The 21,243-nt window shown below is 45.1% G+C and overlaps 1 protein-coding gene across 1 annotated transcript in view; it reads right to left on the bottom strand.

Annotated features, from left to right (window-relative positions):
* LOC133762208 (CLK4-associating serine/arginine rich protein-like) overlaps positions 1-19,442 on the bottom strand; it is a 191,414-nt gene extending 171,972 nt beyond the window's left edge. The window contains exons 1-2 of the mRNA XM_062195231.1: positions 19,101-19,442; positions 18,717-19,000 (exon numbers count right to left, since the gene is read on the bottom strand). Of these exons, the coding sequence (XP_062051215.1) occupies positions 18,717-19,000; positions 19,101-19,442 (626 nt within the window). The remainder of the gene's footprint in view (positions 1-18,716; positions 19,001-19,100) is intronic.
* Between the last annotated feature and the right edge of the window lie 1,801 nt (positions 19,443-21,243).

Genomic DNA, 21,243 nt, shown 5'->3' on the forward strand with positions numbered 1-21,243 from the left:
ACAGCCCCAACCTCATTAATTCTGAGAAACTGCTAAACAGGAAGAAATGAGAAATCACTATGACCCTGGCTAATGCGCATGTACACACACACACATACACACCTGAGCACGTATACAAGTACACACATAACTCCATTAATTTCTTAATATTTTAAAGCATCACAAGTAGATTCTTGTTTTTCACGCAGTTTATTTTTGAATATTTGGAGTTCATACTGTTCCATTTAAATAATTTAAATTAATAATTTAAATTTAATAATTTAAACTCACAAAATTGTCAAGTTCTTCACCAGTGTACTTTTCCCCATTCAGTATATAACATGGCATTATAAAAATCTAGCTCAGTAGTCTTCAAAGGATGATGTAAAAAAAAAAGAAAAGAAAAAACACACAATGGCATACTATCAAAAAATAATACAAATTCTATTTATATTTTGTATTTTGCATGAGTTAATTATAAGTTTTTAAAAATTTTATTTATTTTTATTTGAAAGGCAGCGAGAAAGACAGAGATCTGCTATTTACTGGTCCACTCCCCAAATGCCCATGACAGCCACGGCTAGGCCAGGCCAAAGCCAGGAGGCAGGAACTCCACCCAAGTCTCCCACGGGCGTGAGTTGTGGAGACCCATGTACTTCAGGCACTACCTGCTGCCTCCCATGACGTGAATTACCTTGCAGCTGGATCAGAGGCAGACAATTCAGGACTCAAACCAGGAACTGAGACATGGGAGATGGCAAATTAATCACCATGCCAAATGCACTCCCATATGGATACTTCTATTCTACCTTTCTATCCCATTCTTTTTAGTTTATATTTTTTATTTTTATGACCAGTAATTTTTTAAATTGCTGGTGTAAATTCATGGTCACAAAATTAGGAAACCATTAAGTTACATGTCACCTGATGAAAAACCTAGAATTACACATCCTGGTTAATGAGTTCTTATTCACTTCCTGGGCAACAAAATCTTCCTCGCATCCCCACCAATTCACAAAAAAAGACACCATTATCGCCATCATATGTCTAGGGCCAACCAGCTGTCCTACCTCCAGTTAAAATGTTCCCTTGGTTTGATTCCATAAAGAAATTTTCTCCAAAGCCAGAAATTAAAGATGATTCACAAGGTCTTATTTTCTTAATCTAATTACTAATAGAACGCCACATGAACCCTGGTTTCTATAACAGGAAGCAGTTCAGGTTAATGACCTTCTCTCTCCTTTGGTTCACCCTTTCATCATACGTGACAGTTTTCATATGGTAAAGGATGTGGATTATGGATTATACTGTCAAACTGTTAGCTAAATTAACTGCATAAAATGGACAAGTGGTTTAAAAAGATTTCCTGCTCCCTCCCCCACCCCCGCCCTGGAAAAAACAATTTAAAGATTTTTATGTAATACTAAGAATGCAAACATAAGTGACCATGCAACTCACAACAGACCACGGTAGAACCATATGTTTTACATTGCTGGCTCTTTGTTAGCAATATTTCAAGAAAAATGTGAGAATTCTACAATGTCATAAAGAAGTGAAGAAATGAAGAGAAAAGGTCATTCATAGTGGATGTCGCGGTGTGCTGCCCAATGGCATTCATTCTCCTGGCTGCCAGGAACGCTGGCCACTGAAGGCTCACAGCTCAGTCTCTTCCAAGAACTGCCCCTGCTCAAAGTTCTGTCCTCCTCCCCACCCCAGGGATAGCTCACAGTCAACATCAAACCAGAGTTACAAAGGCCTACCCCAGCCTCAGTTTACAGCATCCCTGAAGAGCCACTCACTTCCAGGGCTCCCCAGCAGTCACCTTCTCCCTGTGCCCGTCTTGCTTCCTACATCCCTCTGCAGGTGGTGGTGTCCCTGGGAGGCCTCTCCCAAAACTCACTACATGCAGATCTCCATGTCACAGCTAGCCTTCAACAAAGACATAATATACTAAAATAGCCATTATCATTTTTTTTTATTGTTTGAAGATTAGTTTTACTGTTAATTCTCATAGTACAACTCATTAATGACAGAGGAGCCATTATCATTTAAGCTGAATCTTGCTCTAAGTGTTTACTGGGCCTTGAATATTGACTAAGGCAGAAACACACACAACATAAACTATAAATGTGTGTATATGAGAATTCTGGGGGGCTGTGTGCTCTAAAAAGTGTTACTGATAGAGTATCTCTAAAGTTATTGTCATCAACTAAGTAAAGAAAGCATTTTAACTGCTAATTTAATAAGCTGGTTCTCCTTTTTTTTTTGGGGGGGGGTGGTTCTCTGTCATTAGTTTATTCAAAAGCAAAGAAGACCATGATTCTTAACAGAATCAGGTTCCCCGCAGCATACAAGACATAACCAAGTCCAAGAAAAGTCCGACAAAAAGATCACCTCAATCGGACTACTGCCAGCCACCACTGCCTCATCTCAGCTAAGCCCATCATGTACTTTATGCCTTACCAACACCAAACTGTGATTTCATAGACACGTATCAAGTCATATCTCATCTCCACGCCTTTTTACTCATGCTGTCCTGTCTGCTGGCAACGCCCTCCTACTTTCTCAGAGCCTTGTTTCAGCTGAACTCATGGCCTTAACAAAGACATGTTGGTGGAAGCCAAGTGAGAGCAGGAAGGGGTGCACTGTGTGCAGCACATTCAAGAAACACAATCAACACAACTGACCAAATGTCAGTGAGCTTTTTATCATCACCTGACTCCAACAATTCTAAATTATGTCAGTATAAAATGGTCCTTCCAGGAGGTCTGACAGCCCCTAATGCCTGCTCTGGAGATGCCACTTACCCATCAAGCCACGGCTAAGGACTTCCTGTAAATTCTGAATTCTGCCAGTAAAACTAGATTTCATCGGGGATTATTATCTACTTCAGGAAACCAATGAAGGTATATAAAAATTCAAAATAATCAATATACAATATCCTTATAAATAAATATTTAAACAGTCAAAGCAACTATGCTATTGAACTGATTTAACAGAAGAAAGAAAAAGGAAGGGTGGGCATTTGGCACAGCAGTCAAGGTGTCCCATTAAGGAGCATATGTCCCATACTGGAGAGCCTAGGTTTGAGTCCCAGCCGCAACCCCAGCTAATTTGCACCCTGGGAGGCAGCACTGATGGTTCAAGTATTCGGGTCCCAGCCACTCATGTGGAGACCTAAATTGAACTTCAGCACCCAGCTTCAGACTGGCTCAGCCTCAGCCATTGCAGGCATTTTTAGAAAAAGAATGCATGTGTTTTCAGGAAGGAGAAAGATGAGGAATGCAGTACAAGAGAACAGATATCTAGGAAGTAAATCCATATCTAACAATAGTTCGAAAATTAAGGAAAACAAAGGGTAAACATTTTATACTTAGAAATACAGAATTGAAAGTAGTAGGGACGGGGTGGGTATGGCTGCAAGCAGGACAGGAGCACTATTGTATCATAGCACTATTGTATCATACAGCCCGGAGTTTCATACTCTGCACACACATCACTGTGGTATATATTTAACTGACTAAAATACTCAACAATTTCTGCAGCAGTTCAGTTAGAAAACCTTCCCCAATCTCTCCTCAGTGATCTCACTGATCTTCAGTCCAAGGTTCTCTCTCTAACGCTATATCCACCATCACACTGATAAAACACAACCAGCTTCTGCTACAAGCTCCTCTATCAAATACAGGTTCTTGTAGACAAGAACCAAGATTTATTCATATTTGTATGCCCTGGCAGAAAACAGACTTAAATTGAAATTCAAATCTGAATTCAACAAATATTCACTGAGCTCCAAGTAGACAAAAGTTGTATTAAGACACAGAGTTCTGATTTCAAAGAATAACGTTTATAACCATGAAATGTCATCATATGGTGGAACTCATTATGTGCCAGAGATTATTTTAAGTCCTTTGCATTCATTTTATCATTAATTCCTCACAACTACTTTAGGAAGCAAATATAATTATCCCCATTCTGCAGATAAGGAATCACACTCACTTGTGTTGAGCACATGCTGCTGCCTTTGTAACTCTGAGAACTTACCCTGTTCCCCTCGCCTTTGAAATATTTGCATGTGCTATCTCTTGCTGCCTTGGAAGGATTTTCTCTCTTGTCCTCTCAACCTCAATAGCTACCTTGCCAATGTGACTTCCTCAAGGAAGCCTCTTCTGACTTCTCCTTCCCCAGATACATCACAGCTCTTGTATGCTGCATGTATCTGGAAACCCAGTTTTGCAATCTGCACTCATAAATGGTAGTAGTTGCCTACTTAAAGTTCATCTGCCCTAATGGACTTCAAATTCTTGTGTGTGTACTCTACATGCCACTAAATCTCCAGCCATTAGCACGGTGTCTGGCTCATCCTAGGTGCTCAATAATGATATGCTGGTCACTGCATGGAAGAAGGGAAGAAATCAAAGAAAGCCAAGCGACAAAGCCAAGTGGACTGGAAACCAAGAAAGTCAACAGATGGAAGAAGTCACTCTGAGAGAAGCCTCTGTGTCAGACAGGGCTCAGGTGTCTCAGCGGCTCTTGTGCAACAGACATGCTCAGAAGAGAGCATGAGGCTGCCACAGTGCCTACAGTCTGGGAGTCATATGGAAAACTGGTCAATCTGAACCAGATCACAAGCAAATCATTCTTGTTTTTTTAATTATTTATTTGAGAAGTAGAGATACAGACAGAGGGAGAGACAGAGAGAAAGGTCTTCCTTCCGTTAGTTCACTCCCCAGATGGCCACAACAGCCAGAGCTGTGCCGATCCGAAGCCAGGAGCCAGGGGCTTCCTCCTGATCTCCCAAGTGAGTGCAGGGGCCCAAGCACTTGGACCATCTTCTACTGTTTTCCCAGGCCACAGCAGAGAGCTGGATTGGAAGAGGGGCAGTGGGGACTAGAACTGGCACCCATATGGGATGCCGGCACCACAGGCAGAGGATTAACCTACTGCGCCACAGAGCCAGCCCCACAAGCAAATCATTTTTGAAGGGAAGGCTTCAAATAGGAGCCTGAAAAGCTTTAAGATTTGCAAATAGATTGTAGAGGCCTTTAAAAAGCCAGACTCAAGAATCTGAGTTCCATCCCATGTAGTACTCAGGCACTTTGAATTTTTGAGAAACAGGCAACATGACCTAAATAGCATGTCAGGAAGATTGGCCTGACAGCAGTAAACAGCAGATTGTAGGGAGAGATAGTAGTTTGGGGAACTCTGAGATGATTCAGTGTGATAGAAATGGGTTTAGAAGAAAGGGGGAAATTCAGGAGTCATTTTGAGGGACGACTTGACAAGACTTAAAATATGTTTACTCTATTACAATGGGTAAGAGCCAAGGTTCCAAATCAGACCACTCTGGGTACAAGCCTCAGCTACAGCACTCACTAGTTAGCCTGCTCTGGGCAAGCTCAGTTTCCTTGTCTGTACAATGGGACAACATCTGTGCTTATGTCAAGTTATCAGGAAGACTCAACATAGATAAACTGCCTGACATAATGCCTAGCAACAAGAACTTACCAATGTCAACTTCTTCTTTCAAGTGAGAAAGGAGCAGGGGCACAGAGGTGGCATTCCCAGGAAAAAAACAGCGTCTGTGGGCAAGTCTTCATGTCACAAGACGAAAGCCAGCTTTATTCTTAAGAGTTAACCCCTGTCCTGGCTTCTACCTGATCCTTTTTATAACCCACTTACCTCTGTGGCTTCTGCTCTGGATTCACATCAAGCACAATCCCTCTGACTCTTCAGGGACCCCAGTCTCCAAACTGCCTGAGCTACTTACATACTGGCACTGGGCCATTTCTGTCCACCTTGCTCTCTTATTCTAACACCACCCCCCAGAAACATCCCCAGACACTCAACCCTCAGTCAAGCCCACTGTGGTACTACTTTTTTCTTCCCAAGAAATGTCAAAAAGATTATGTTGAAAAGAAGTACGATGTTACACTTGGTTTTTAGAGTTAATAGAGAATGATATCTTTTTTTTTTCCCTCCAAAGATAGGTAATAGCATTAGATTCTGAAATTAAGCACAGCAGGAAGAAAGAGTCTGCATAGATTTCACAAAGTATCACAGGCCTCTGCAATAAAGCACTTAAAAATGCCTTGTATTGCTAATTCTCTACACAATCTCCTTTTATTTCCAACGCAGTATGCGGGGCCGGAGCCATGAGACATGCATTGATGTTAACATTACACTGCTTGAATGAGAGCGTTTTTTTTCTGCTGAAATTCCTGTTAGGTTTAGAATTACTTTTTGCCTTTTTCCCCTCAACACATTTTCCACATCAAATGAGTGGCTGCCTCTTGTAACAATGCTGAACCCACTTTTTGTAGTTACCTCGGCTAACACCTTTCCCTGCAACATTCCAACAACCAGGCTGAGAGCTATAATGGGAAATCTACCTGCTTAAAGATCGTGGGATCACCTGACACTACGGGACTTCTAAATGAATAAAGACATCTCTCTTCTTAGACTGCTTTCCATTTCCCACCTCGCCCCAGCGCGACACCATTACTCTTCATTCACTGATTGGATTCATCCAACAGCTATCAAATAGGTAGTATCATTAAGGCACTGTGCTAGGCACCATGGAGATTTTCATAGCAGCAAAATGCATATCATCAGAGGAATACTAAGCAGACTGGAAAACAACATGTACTTTAGCTAACTAGGCTACTGTCAAGATCACAAATCTATCAGTTAGTAACTTAACAATTTTTTCTAGACTTATATTTTTGTATAATGTAAATGCTTTTCTTCTAGTCCATGTGAAAGCTCACTGTCATTTGTTGAATAACTTCTTGTTGAGTGCTATTATCATACGGAGAACAAAAAGCACAAGGTCCTATCTTGATGTAGTAATTGCTGCACCCACCACACTATACATAGCCTCAGGTTTTGATCCCATACAAAGCTGAGACTAGTGTTGTTTATTGCTTACTTACTTGCATAAAGAACTTTTTGCAAGAACCATATCAATCCAATTAAAACCCTGCCTTCATCTTACCTCCCTCCTCAGCACACTCATTTCTGATGTCATTATCTGTAGTATAGTAGTCCCTCTCTTACCTGAGCTTTAGTAACCTGTGGTTAATCAGGGTCCAACAATATTAAATGGAAAACTCTAGAAATATCTCCAAAGTTCTAAATGGTGTGCTGTTTTAAGTCATGCTGTGAAATCTCATGCTACCCTCTCCGTATAGCATATCCACACTGTGTAAGCTATTGCCCATTAGTCACTTAGTAGCAGCCTCAGTTATTGGTCAACTGCCTATGATATCCCAGTGCTTCTGTCCAGGTAACCCTTACTTAGCTTAACACCACACCACGATGCTGGTGTCATTCACCCCACCTCCTCTTAGGCACTGTATCATCTCACATCATCACAAGAATGGTGCGTACAACACAATAACTTATTTTGAAACAAAGACCATAATCATGTAACTTTTACTACAGTATATATTTTTTAAAGATTTTTCTTTCTTTTTACTTGAGAGTCAGAGTTACACAGAGAGAGGAGAGGCAGAGAGAGAGAGAGAGAGAGAGAGAGAGAGAGAGGTCTTCCATCCACTGGTTCACTCCCCAGTTGGCCGCAAAGGCCGGAACTGCATCAATCCAAAGCCAGGAGCTTTTTCCGGGTCTCCCACCCAGGTGCAGGGGCCCAAGGGCTTGGGCCATCTTCCACTGCTTTCCCAGGCCATTGTTTTAATAACCCCATTGTATTATTAGTTATTGCTGTTAATCTTTTTCTGTGCCTAACATATTTAAACTTTATCATAGGTATTGGTGTATAAAAAAAGCTTTCTCTATTTAAAAAAAATTATTTATTTTTTTGAAAGAGTTATAGAGCGAAGGAGAGACAGAGAGAGAGAGAATCTTTCATACGCTAGTTCATTCCCCCAGGTGGCTGCCAACTACGAGACTGGACCAGGAGCCCAGGCTGAAGCCAGGAACCAGGAGCTTCTTCCAGGTCTCCTACATATAGCAAGGGCCCAAGCTCTGCTGTTTTTCCCAGGCCATTAGCAGAAAGTTGTATCAAAAGTGAGGCAGCTGGGCCATGGCTTTACCTGCTAAGCCACAATGCCAGCCCCTCTCCTTCTATTTTAATTTGTCCACTAACCAAACATCTTCAAGCACCCACTATGTCCCAGACATTGAACTAAGTATTTGGGATACAGAGTTGGATAAACAGATCAACCTCTGATCTTCAGTCTGTTAATCATCTTAGATTCAACTGCTAAAAGTTCCTTCTACAGTAGGCATTTGGCCTAGCAGCTAAGACTTTGCCTGAGACACTCACATCTCATAAAAAAAAATGCCAAGTTCAAGTGCAGGCTCTGCTCCAGAACCCAGCTCCCTGCTAAGGTGCATCCTGAGCTGCAGCAGTGATCACTCAAGCGGTTGGGTCCCTGCCATTCACTTCGGAGACTGACTTCCCAGCTCCCGGCTGCATCCCAACCCAGCCTCAGTGCTTGCAAATCTTTGAGGAACAAACCATGGATGTGGGCTCTTGCTCCCTGTCTACCCAACTCTTTCTCTTTGTCTCTCAAAAAAATCCTTCAAAGTTCTTTCCAAGGCTAAAATACACATTACTGTCACTCCTCTGGCCCCAATTCAGTTTTCTTCTCTCAGATCCTCTCACTCTTGGCTTGAAGCATGCTAATGTTCTAAACATTCAAAATTACTAAAGATTCTTTACATTTTATTTCAAGACTCCTAAAACTATATCATCATTATCATCACCATCAAAAAAAAAAAAAAAAAAAAAAGTCTGCCTGCTTGTCCAGCAATCAGCTGTACTTGATCCTGGCACTTCCACAGTTCTTTGAGCATCTTACTTAAATTCCATATGCCATACTTAAACCAAACTTTTTATAACTGGTTCTCAAACCGTCATGTGCAAAAGAATCACCAATCATGTTTGTTCAAAATACAGGGCTGCAACCATACAGATTCAGGGTTCTGGATGTCTGACGTGAGGTCCAGAAAGACCTATTTTTAACAAACATCCCAGATGGCTTTCAAGAAGGTGATTGCGTGATCACTTCTGAGGAACACTAGGACACTGAGCAACTTCCTTTTATGTCCGTTTTTACATATTCAGAATCTCTGCCTACAGTCATAAAATGCAAAGAGGCTTCAAAAAGTTCATGAGAAACTAGAATTAAAAGATAATTTGAATTTCCCATGAACTTTCTGGAGCACATTTTTTCCCATTAAGTGTAAACAACATGAATTTTTGTGTTTTTTCACAATAAAAGATTTTTCACTATTAAAGACTTTTCACTAATAAAGACAGCACTTTCAAAAAGTTTATGGAAAATGGAATTAAAAGATTGGTTTATTTTGAAATCCATACGTATGGGCCGGGGTCTTCAAAAAGTTCATAGGATGTGCATATTATGAAAACAAAACTCTGGTTAGTTTTCAAAGTTTTTGCAGCAAAGCAAATTTACCTTTTACTTCCTTTTCCCATGAATTTTAGCAGCATCCTTATCTATCGATTAATGGGTACTCGATAATAACAACTAATACACAGAAATTCCCTTATCGCTCAGGCATGACCTTCAGTCATCACTTCTCTGTTCCTCCTGACTATATCGTGCAGTGAATGGGCAGGCATTGTTGATGTCCCCATTGTACAGAGAGGAATCCCACACCAGCACATCGGCATGGCCGAAGAGAGTAAAAGCAGCAGAATCAAAATCCACTGAAAGGCAGGTAATGACTCTCTTGTCCACTACAGCTGAGGAAAATGGGCAAGTCGTTGGAGTCTTGTTCATCTGTGAGAAGAGGTTAATGGGAACCTAATATGAGGGTTTAGAGCATTAGGTGAGATCACCCAGCTACAGCACCTAACACCACACCTGGAACAGGTTAAATGCTCAGAGGCTTTTTGTTTTCCCACTTCTCTGCCATGCAGGGCTGCCTTGTCTCAACGTGAGACTCGGTTTGCCAGCTCTGTTCCCTCAGCAGTCAGTTATTCTGCATGTCTCTGTTCTGAGCACTGTGCTCATGCTACAGGTAGAACCCAAGTCCTCCTGGGACTTTATCTTCTAATGGGGAAAACATTATCTCACCCTAGGGTCACCCTTTCCACCCAAGTGGTGAAATTTTCACTTCACCCACTGGTGTTAACACCAAGCAGAGTGGACAACACTGCTATGAGAATAAATACTTTAAGTAAGAGAAAGATTAAGAAAAGCCCATGGAGCAGTAACAGGTAAAGGAAAGCAGGAAGGGAAGAACATTTGGGTGGCATGATTAATGCCCCCAAAACAAATAATGGGCCCATTAAGTTTCTTTCCATACTGAGACAGGTTTGTTTAGTGTGCATTAAAATGATCACTGTATTTCCTGACTAAACTTAGAAAAGACACTACTGTTCTGTTAATCGTGAAGGCATGGAGGAGATGAGGATGAGACAGTACACTGAAAATTCAAGACAGAGTTATAAGAAATGGTATGCTCTTATGGGCCTTTGGCCTGGGATTAAGACAATAGTGAAGATGCCTGTCCCAAATCAGAGTATCTGGATTCAATACCCAAATCCAACTCCTGATTCCATGTTCCTGCTAATGCAAATGCTGGAGGGCAAAAGTGATAGCTCAAGTAACTGAGTTCCTGCCACCCATGTGGGAGACCTGAACTGAGGTCCCAGCTCTTGGATTCAAGCTGGCCCATTCCTGGCCACTGCAGGCATTTGAGTAGTTAAACCACTAATAGCTTTCTCTCTCTCTCTCTCTCTCTCTCTCTCTCTCTCTCTGTAACTCTCTGTTCCCCTATGGGTCTCCCTCCCTCTCAAATGAAAACAAATGTTAAATAAATAAAAAGCAGTCCCTAGTACAAGAGTAAACTCAGGAGACTGATTCTGCCAGACATGTATGAAGGGGGCACCAGTACTGCAGAGGAACCCCCAAACTTCACAAGAACTCGCACACGGACCTCAGTCTGCTCCTGATAGTACACATCAAACAACTTCAGCTCTCAGCAGCCATGAATCACACCTTAGCAGACATCAGAGTTTGCAGCAGTTCCTAAATCAGAACGATGATGAACCAGGAGCTACAGAGGATATATAACCCAGTGCTGTGCATTAAATTGGAGATTTTTTTGAGAAATACCATCCAGGAAATGCCGTCACAAGCATTAACATCTTTTTCTTTTTCTCTCACAAATCCAAGTTCATCAGTCTTTTTTCACCAGAGACATTGAAAAAACCAGTGCTCACTGTGCGGGAAAAATTATGCCAAAAAGCTTCACAATACGCAGTCCTTATCCTGGGCACGGATTCCCCAGAGGGGTCTCTTGTCTGAGGAATGTGTCAAAAATTAGCTCTCTTTTCCTGCCTCCCATCCTCCCTGGATTCTGAAGTTGTCCCAGTGCCAGTTTCCCACAGTAAAACACACAGAACCACCTAAAAATCTGGGGCAAAATATCAGTGGTCTCAAGAATCCCACAAAACTCATAGGCCCCGGGGGTGTCTCCCATCTAAAAAACCGCTCTCCCTGCTGCACATGAAGGGAGCACTCTCAGTTATGTTGCACAGACTTCACCGGAGTCTAAACGGCATGGTCCTCCTCCTCCACCACAATCCCCTCCCACCCTGACCCTGGCCCCAAAAAATAGCAACAACTCAATTCTCAGTGCAATAACATCTTTTCTCAGATGTTGTTCTCCCAGTGGGGAGAAGAATGAACTGCTGCATTGCCACCAGCTCCTCTACAGTTTCTTTTAATTTAAAGTTACAACAGGAGGGAAGAAAAGAGACTTTCTATTAAGGGACAACTCCCTGAAGGGGCTCTTAGCTGACAATCGAAGGACTGCTCATGGCAGTGATCAAATCTAACGCAACAAAGTGCTGGTGGCTCTGTGACTCATCACAGCAGGAGCTCGCGCTGAGGGCCACTTGAGTTCAGTGCTTTGTGGTGCTGCGAGTTGGTTTAGGAACAGTAACACCAGGGAGCAAAGACTGGCAAGGTGTTTGAGGCTCAAGATAAAAATGCAGACGTACAGTGCTTGCTTCTCCGCTGAACAGAAAGCCTACAGAGGTATGGAAACGAAGAGAGTTCTGTCTACCTCATGCTTTAGGGCAAATTACGTGAAGACAGTCAAGGTCAGTTGGTCTACCTGGTGTACAGTTTATCATCTGATAAGAATAAGGACTGAAGCATGAGAAATAAACTGAGCTGGCTTTGAAAGAAAAACATTAAGGATGCTCGCTTGCATAAACAATGCCTTCCATTTACACGACATATCCATTGTTTACATGTATCTACCACCACCAGATACAATTCAGCTTACCTCTCGGGGTGTTTTGTGAATACATTATAAGGAGAGCAATATATACTGAACATTCCCCCTATGCCTTATGTAAGATCCCACATAACCTCGTTTAATCCTAACTAATGAAGTGACACAGTCTCACACTCATGTTACAACGGAGGAAACCAAAGCATGAGATTGCCTAGAGAATCTGTCAGGTTCTGTTGTGTGGTTGTAGAGAAAATGCTGCTAACCCCTGGACTACACTGCCAAACCACAACTCTGCACTGAGATCTCCTGCTTGGAGGATGTAATTAACTTGTGGCCCCGGCTGCTGCCCCTGTGGCTCTAGCACCACTCATGCAGAGAGGTTGTGTCCTCCAGTGGCTCCCAGCCACTGAGAGAACACAGGTGCTGATCTAGGCCATTCCTTCAAGGCAGTGGGCTCCTCCAAGGGCTAACTCCAATCTGCCTACGCAGACCTCTTAGGGACGGAACTACAGTCAAGCTTCTTCCTACTCAATCCTCCTTCCTTCCCTCTTGCCTTGTGTCAGTGACAAACCTGCATCATGGTCAAAAGGCCTTCCTGGCTTTCTCATCCTTCCTCCTCCAATAAGCTCCTTACATATATAATCCCTTCTTGGCATCTGCATCCTGGAAAGACCAAATTAATGGATCAACCAAGTCATTTATTTGCTTTTTTTAGGAAGCCTTTCATTTATCTTTGATCAGTTGTACTTCCAAACAAATTGTGTTACCCTGGGAAGAGAAAACCACCACTAATTTCTCTTTATTACTGTACATCATCTCTTCAACCCAGCCAATGGTATATTTATGGCACCGTTATCCTTGCACCCAATTTAAACAAACCCATGAGAATTCTCATTGAAGGAAACATTGACATCATAAGACCAAACATTTTTGCCAAATTAGTTTATCTCTTTTTCCAAAGGGATTTTCTCTTTATCTTATGGACTATAACTTAATATAAACCAGAGGTATATGATTATCAATGGACAAAATCTGAATAAATTTTCACTAGTTCCTATCACCTAACAAGAAATTCTTTAAAAAGATGATAAATCTGGCCGGCGCTACGGCTCAATAGGCTAATCCTCCACCTTGCGGCGCGGGCACACCGGGTTCTAGTCCCGGTCGGGGCGCCGGATTCTGTCCCGGTTGCCCCTCTTCCAGGCCAGCTCTCTGCTGTGGCCAGGGAGTGCAGCGGAGGATGGCCCAAGTCCTTGGGCACTGCACCCCATGGGAGACCAGGAGAAGCACCTGGCTCCTGCCATCGGATCAGTGCAGTGCCGCAGCACTCCTACCGCGGCAGCCATTGGAGGGTGAACCAACGGCAAAAGGAAGACCTTTCTCTCTGTCTCTCTCTCACTGTCCACTCTGCCTGTCCAAAAAAAAAAAAAGATAAATGAAAGGCTTCCTAAAAAAAGCAAATAAATGACTTGGTTGATCCATTAATTTGAGCTTTCCAGGATGCAGAAGCCAAGAAGGGATTATGTATGTAGGGAACTTATTGGAGGAGGAAGGATGAGAAGGCCAGGAAAGCCTTTTGACCATGATGACCTAAGCTAGATGTCAAAACAGAGTTTTTCCGTTCCTATGCCTGGTGCAGTACTTGTCCCCTGTGGATACAGGATACCATAAAACCTTGAAGAAGTTGAATGACACGTAATAGAGCAACAAAGACACAATCAGGACTTTGATTTTGTTGACTGTTTGTTCTCTAAACTTATAATGAACTTTAAGCAATAAAAGAGGAATAGACTAGACCTAGACTTGTAGAATTTAATACCACCACCACTATTCCCCAGGATACACTGTATTATGACTCAATTCTTAAGGATGGTGATTTATTGTATCTTTTACATATATTCATTCTTTCATTAATTTTATCAACATGCTGCCCCTATCGAATATTTTCCTTACCTGTAAGTAGAATAATTAGTTGCCCATAAGGGATGATTTGAGTGGTACTGAAAAAAAAAAAAACCCAATGTTTATAAATACTCAACCCCTGGCCACTGTACTTGATACTTGTAATCTACACAAGTCTTTCTCTAAGGAATTAAATGCCCATAACAAGTAAAAGTAGGCTAATAATATCATATAGTTGAAGAATTAAATCATAATGAACATAATGAGTTTATGGGCCTGAGGTTGAAGCATGCAAATGGTCCAGGAACTCAGATGGATCCATCAAAGCAAAAGGGGCTGTGGTCAAGGGCCAGTCCTGAAGTTCAGAGTCTTCATTAGCAGAAAATTCAAAAGCACCTAAGGGCTAACAGTTTAGAGAAAACATCTAAGAAAAATGTTCCCTAACTCATAGTTAGCCTACATTGATCTTAAATTTTAAGCAAGGAAATTGAATTTGATAAAGTTTATCCAATAGTGCTACAGAAATGTCCCAATATGCTCTCCCCACCCCAGCAGAAAGTGCCTTAAGTCACCTCATTGTCTATCCTACTACTGAATCTTAAGTCTCCATTTCTACACCTTTAAACACCTAAAAAGGGGCCACGTCCTAGAGGTAATGCCACTACTTCCAGTGCTGGCATCCCAAATGGGCAAAGGCTGCTACACTTCCGATCCAACTCCCTGCTATTGCACCCGGGAAGTGGAAGAGCAGGAAGAAGCTCCCACCTCCTGGCTGCAGATCGGCCCAGCTCTGGCCATTGAGGCCATCTGGGAAGTGAACCAGCAGATGCAAGACCTCTCTCTCTCTGTCCCCCACCCTGACACCCCCACCCTTGGTCCCGTAACTCTGCCTTTCAAATAAATAAATAAATCTTTTTTAAAAAAATCTAAAAAGAGCACTGCTTCATATTTTTAAAAGTTTCATTTTATTTTTCTGTTCACAGCAACTTTTCATGCAAATGAACTCTTGGTTAATTGAAGATCATTAAATAACTTCTTCACATCTAAAATCCTCATAAATGTCAGGTATGAGTGATTATTTATGTTACATTACACACAGAAAATAAACAACAAAGACCCCACTCACATTTGAGAATCATTTACTCTTCCCACTCCCCAAGCTGCCCCAAATGGGAAATGGAATAACAAGACTGATCATAATTGGATTAAGAACCATAATTCTTTAATTCATTCATCAAATTGAGGCATTTGGAACAGTTTATTTACAGAGTTGTTTAGACAGTTTTGTGTGGTGTTTTTTAAGATAAACCAAAATGCCTTTCTGAAATAAGTTTCAGATCCCAAATCATTAACATATGAAATCCAAATGTAGGCAACTTACAAATGGGTGTTTTAAAACAATGTTTGGAACAAAATTGGGCTTTTATTTTATTAACTATCTACAAATCTAAATTCAGGATATAGTTTATTTGAAACAGCCAAGCACTTTCTTCGCCTTTAAAATAAATCCACATTTCTCAGATTCAAAAATCGTGATGAGTGTGCAGGGGAATGCATTTGACTGTAGGCCAAGACAAGCAAGTTTCTGTGTTACTCTGAAACTCTAATTACAGCAGTCTCCCCCCGGAATTGATTGGATATTGGATGAATCATCTAGATTATGCCAATCAATCATATATAACAATTATACCTGGTGGAAATCTAAGCAGTGTTCAACTTTAAAACTTAAGCTGTTTGAAATCCAGTATATGTTTGGGAAGTGTTAGAAAAGTTTTACTTTTTTGGAACTTCAATTATTTGCAATTATTTTAGGAAAGTTGCGCTTTTTTATTTTCTAGAGTCTGAGCATAACTTCAAAGCGAACATCGCGTATAACATGCTAAAGGAAAGGAGTCTTTTCAAGAAGTTAGTAGATTTTTCTAAGCATTATATACTTTTAGTTTGTATAAAAAATTCTTCAAGCACCCAAATTATTACTCTAACTAGAAAAGGAAGATTTTGAAATTTAAATTCTCCCTATAAATCATGCCTTACCAAAAGTAAGGACAAAAAAAAAAAAAAAACAGAAGCCCCCCCCCCCCATATATAAGTATAAACCTTACTTTTAGTATATACTATTTACTCCATACACTCTACAGATAACATCTTTACATCTTCATTTTACTTGTACAAAACCACGTGTCAGCCTAAACAGGATGTAGATTTACAAGTATGGAACTAAGTTAACTTGAAATAACCACTGGACTTCAAATGCCTTGTTATTTACCAAATAAATGTGGGAGTTTTAAATCCTGTGTACAACATGCCATTCAACCAGAACTGTTTAAGTTCAGCAACAAAACTGATACAAGGTTTCCGTATTAAGAACTGAAGCTTTCCCACCCTGCATTAAGAGTTAATGCTTTCACCACTGTGTCAGATTGGATCAATACTACCCATTCAAAAAGGCTACAAAAAGAAAAATTTTAAAACCCACAAACAAAAAGCTCTGTTGATTCTTAATGCACAAGATTGTTAGAAGAGAAGACCACTGGAAAGAAAGGAAAAAAAAAAAAACAGAAAGAATTTCAAGCTACTATCCTACTATATAATTAACACAAATAACTAAATAATTATGCACATCCCTTCCCACCCCCACAATTAAATGTTTTTAAACAACTCATGTGATGAAAGATTTACCTTTTAGGCAAACAAAGGCAATCCCTACCAGTTTAAGGATTTAAGGCTGTATTGCATCAGTTTTAAGTGATGCTTATGATTTTTATCTTGTATAGTTCTGAGGAATAAACAGTTGATGGCATAATTTGCAGAAGAACTTTGCACAATGCCTAAGAGAACTTTTAGTGTAAGTACTTTTGATTTTAAATCATCATGGCTGAATTTATCCCGGCTTCAGCCTCAGAGCTATATTTAAATCAGGAAGAAGAACCCTTCGAAACTTTGTTCCATGTATCTGCGTTTGAAGCCAGATTCTTTCCCTATCTGCGCGAACAGCAATTCTCATACAGCTGAATTCCTTTAAAATTAGACAGAAGAAAATTTAGCAGTTTTGTAAAGATTCTATGAAATTGTTCTTTTTAAATGCTATAAAAGTCAAACTTAACAACAACAACAAAAAACCCATTTCCGTATACTTTAAAACCATCTGCTCCTTAACCTAATCACTCTTGGCAATCGCGCCTCCCTCCTGTAATCCTGATCAAAAACTCTCCTCTGCTTTTTCTGATTGAAATGTCCATTGCCTACAAATCTCCCAGGAGCGTGTGTGTGTGTGTGTGTGTGTGTTAAGGATATGAGATGCCATTATTTATGAACAGCAAGAAAACAAACCACTCTGTCCAGTCCCTCTGCAGATTCCCACACTTATTACCCAAAATCCCACAGATCTCGCTTGGTCTTGCCCTTGACTAAGCCTGAAGGAATTCCCTGGGGAAACCTCCCCATGCCTTTCTGGACAGACTCCCTTCGATATGTGGACCCTGCGAGGCTCTCTCAGTGGAGCTGGAACAAATTCCCCAACTTTTCTGAGGTACAGCCGACTGCCACCCCGAGTGCCTGGACCGGCGGCCACCGAGCACCGCCCTGCCAATCCGCGCAGCTCCTCCTGGGGGTGGCCTGTTGGGGCTGAGAAGAGGAAGACACTGAAATGCATTCCCAGATTCGGTCACAGAGACCAGCGTCTGTGCATTCACAATCCTCGCTTCGCAAAGTGGAGAGGCGAGGACTGCCGAAGTGTGCCAACAGGGCTCCGTGTGCAGCGAGACGCCAGGCAGTCAATACTCGGCCCTCGAATGCAAACATTTCCAAACCCAATTTGATTTCAACTCCTTTCACCTCTGTGCCTGCCTAGCGAGACTGCACCCCCCCGGCACACAGCGCCCCCCGCCCATCCCGCGCTTAAAGTGACACAGCACGTGAGTGGGCTTCACTTGGAACGCGGAGTGAGGAGGGGGAGAGTCGCTGCGCTGGAGACGCAGGCTTCCGGCCTCTGGGGTCCCTGGAGTCCCGAGGGATGAGCCTGGTTCTCGAGATTCCAGCGGGAGGGAGGGAGGGAGTGCAGAAAGCGAAACAAAAAGACGCACAAGCTGACGCCTCGGGTTTGGGGTGGGCTGGGGGTCGCCCTCGCCGTCTGCGAGGCGTACAGGGGCCGGCTCCAACTTTCGGGGTCTGCACCCCCCCCACGGCGTCCGCGGCTGTGCGCGCGCTGCTGCCCGCAGCTCGCATCCCCTCCACCGCCGCCGCCACCGCCGCCACTTGGCAAACAATACCGGCGACAGGACGCGCAGACTGCCCACCGGAGACCGAAAGTTGTCCCCGCTCCCGGGCCGGCTCGGAGCCCGCGCCCGGGGCCCCCGGCGGCCAGCCCGAGGATGACAGGGCCCCTGCCGGCGGCGGCGGCGCCGCCCGCCCCCACCCCGGCCCAGTCCCCTCCCCGCGTACTTGAGGAAACTCCGGCGGCGGCCCCCTCCCTCCCCGCTGGCTCCTGCGGGAGCCGGGCGAGTGCGGCGGCGGCGAGCTCTGCGCCTTGGAGGGCTGCCCGCCGCGACGTCGGGACCCCCAACAAAGTTAAAACGCTGCGGTTCACGCACCTTACCCGGGCTGGTCCACCTCTCCTCCTCCGGCGCGGGATGCAAAGTGGCACAGGGGCAGGCGGGGGGCCCCCCGGGAGGAGACGGCGCAGGGCTCGGCGGCTCGCCCGTTGCCCTGTGCGTGTGTGCGTGTGTGTGTGTGAGTGTGAGTGTGCGCGCGTGTGTCTGCGCGCGTGTGTCGGGCGTGTGCGCGCGCGTGTCCCTCTCCCCCGGCTCTTGCTCGCTCGCGCTCCCCGTGTTGCTCTCAAGGACGAGGTGAAATCCCTTTGCTGGTCATGAGGCGGCTTCAGAGACAAACAACACAATGCGAGTGCAAATAACAAAAGGCAAAAAGACAGTGGGAACAATGGGGGAGGCGAGGGCAGCGCACCAGCCGGCGGTCACCGCGGCCCGGCGCCCGCCCCGGGGGTGCGGCGGGGGCGGGCGCGGCGCGGGGGCGGCGCCGGGGGCTCCCGCTCGCTCCGGGTCGCCCCCTGCTCCCGCGAGCCCACCCTGACCTTCTTCCTGCGCTCGGCGTCCGAGGGAGGCAGCCCTGGACTTTGGCCGCCTGCGGCAGAGTAAGTCGGCGGCGGGGAGCGCGGCGGCCGCCCACCCCGAGCGGCAACGCTGTCGGAAAAGCCAGCTCCCCGCCGCCCGGGGCCGGCCAGCGACCCGGCAGGAGCCGAGGGAGGCCGGGGGCGCCGCTGTCTCCTGACCGCCGCGGAGCCCGCATCCAGAAACGCGCATTCCCGCTTGCCCAAGTCCCCTTTGTCAACTTCTGACCCGCGCGCCAGCCTCACCCGTGCTCCTGCCACCCTGGCCAGGGGCCCGCGCGGCCCTCAGCACCCTGCGGGCCCCGGGCCAAGCCCGCGGGCAGGGCGCGCGGGGCCGCGGGGGTCTGCGGAGCCTTCCGGGAGGCCCGACGCGGAGGCGGTGAAGCGGCCGCTGCGTCCCCGAGCCCGGCCGCACGCCGCGGGTCCCGCCGCCGCCCGCGCTCGGCACCCATGGACTCCTCGCCAGGGAGAAAAGTTTGGAGGCGCCCTCGTCTCTGCCTCCAGGGGGTCGGACTGGTCAGGATTTGTGTGCGTGGAGCCCCCAAGACACCACAGCGACCGAGAACCAGGGAATGATACGGACGGGGCTGGGGGGCGGGGGGCACTGAGGCTGGGTGCTGCGCCGCCACGGCCGCCGCGGCGACACCCGGACGGGCGCAGAGGCTCGGGCGACCCTCTGAGCTGCAGCCCCAGCGGGCAGCTCCGCGGGTACCGCCCCGAGCAGCAGCTGCGGGGCTTCCTAAGCGTGCGCGCTGACAGCTCCCGCGCTGCCCGGTGCTTATCTCTTCTAATCTCACTTTCATTGACTTGAAACAGCTGCCGGTTTGCCAGGGGGGAAAAATCCTATTAAATCTCCAGCCGGGGTGGGGCGGGGGCGGGGGTTCCTGTCAGCGATCTTCCCGGAGCTGCGTCCAGACAGGGGCGCGAGGTGGGGGCGAGGGGTGGGGGGTGGGGGGCAGGCCGCGGCCCGGGGAAAGAGTGATGGAGCGGGGGACTCCGGAGCAACACGTTTCCCTTTCTCGCCGTTCCGCCCCAGCTCGTGCTGGATGCCGATCTGCGGTTGGCGTGTGCTCCTTCCCCATCTCCGTCATTCTCCTCGGACGCGCATCCATCGACTGCGCCGGTCCCCGGGCACCGCCAGCGTCTCCCAGAGAGCAACAACGGCACCAGGAGATCGATGGCCACCTCTGCGTGAGCCTCGCGCGCCTGCCTGAGTAGCACAGCCTTGGGGCTGAGGGCTCGCCTGTCGCCCTGCCACCTCACACTTTGTGGCTGATGTCTGAAAGGCGGTTAGGAAGCAAATACTGTCTCCTGATGCACGCAACGCAATACCAGTTGCAATACATTCACGTAGGAAAGCAGCACGCCCTCTCTCCCCTTCCCACCCTTGCGAGAGGTGTTTCTGGGGGTAGTGGCTTGCTAATACCTGGGATGTGGCACTTGTCTGGGCCGGAAACTTGCTGGGCAGCCTGACGATCGATTATTTGCTACCTGTGTTCTAAAAATGGCTAAACACCTTTTGCTGGAACAAAAGTGAGAAATGCAAATCTTAATAACTCAAGGCAAAAATTTCAAATGTGTAAGCACAGTTATTACCCACTCCCATAAAGAAAAGCTTCATCCTCCACAAATATTTGGTAGCATAGAGCCTGGTAATTAAGAGAACAATCAAATAAGTTCAGCGCTTTCATGGAAACTCCAAATTAACATCTGCCTAAAATTTATAAGCAGGGTGAGCATTTGCTGTTTGACATCCATAGATACAGCTGTGGATATGAAGATCTAAATGTGAGGGAAGATAGCATGTGTGTGTGTGTGTGTGTGAGAGAGAGAGAGAGAGAGAGAGAACTTTGCTACATGTGACTTTTCCTTTCCTCACATTCTTCTTTCCTGCTTCAAGTTGAACCACTTAAATATATGGCATAAGAATTCATGGAGAATTGAATTCCACCGTGAATTTAAGTGTGACTTTCATTCCAAAGAATTCCCAGCAT

The sequence above is a fragment of the Lepus europaeus genome, chromosome 6 (assembly GCF_033115175.1).
Source record: "Lepus europaeus isolate LE1 chromosome 6, mLepTim1.pri, whole genome shotgun sequence".
In the NCBI taxonomy this organism is placed as follows: domain Eukaryota; kingdom Metazoa; phylum Chordata; class Mammalia; order Lagomorpha; family Leporidae; genus Lepus; species Lepus europaeus.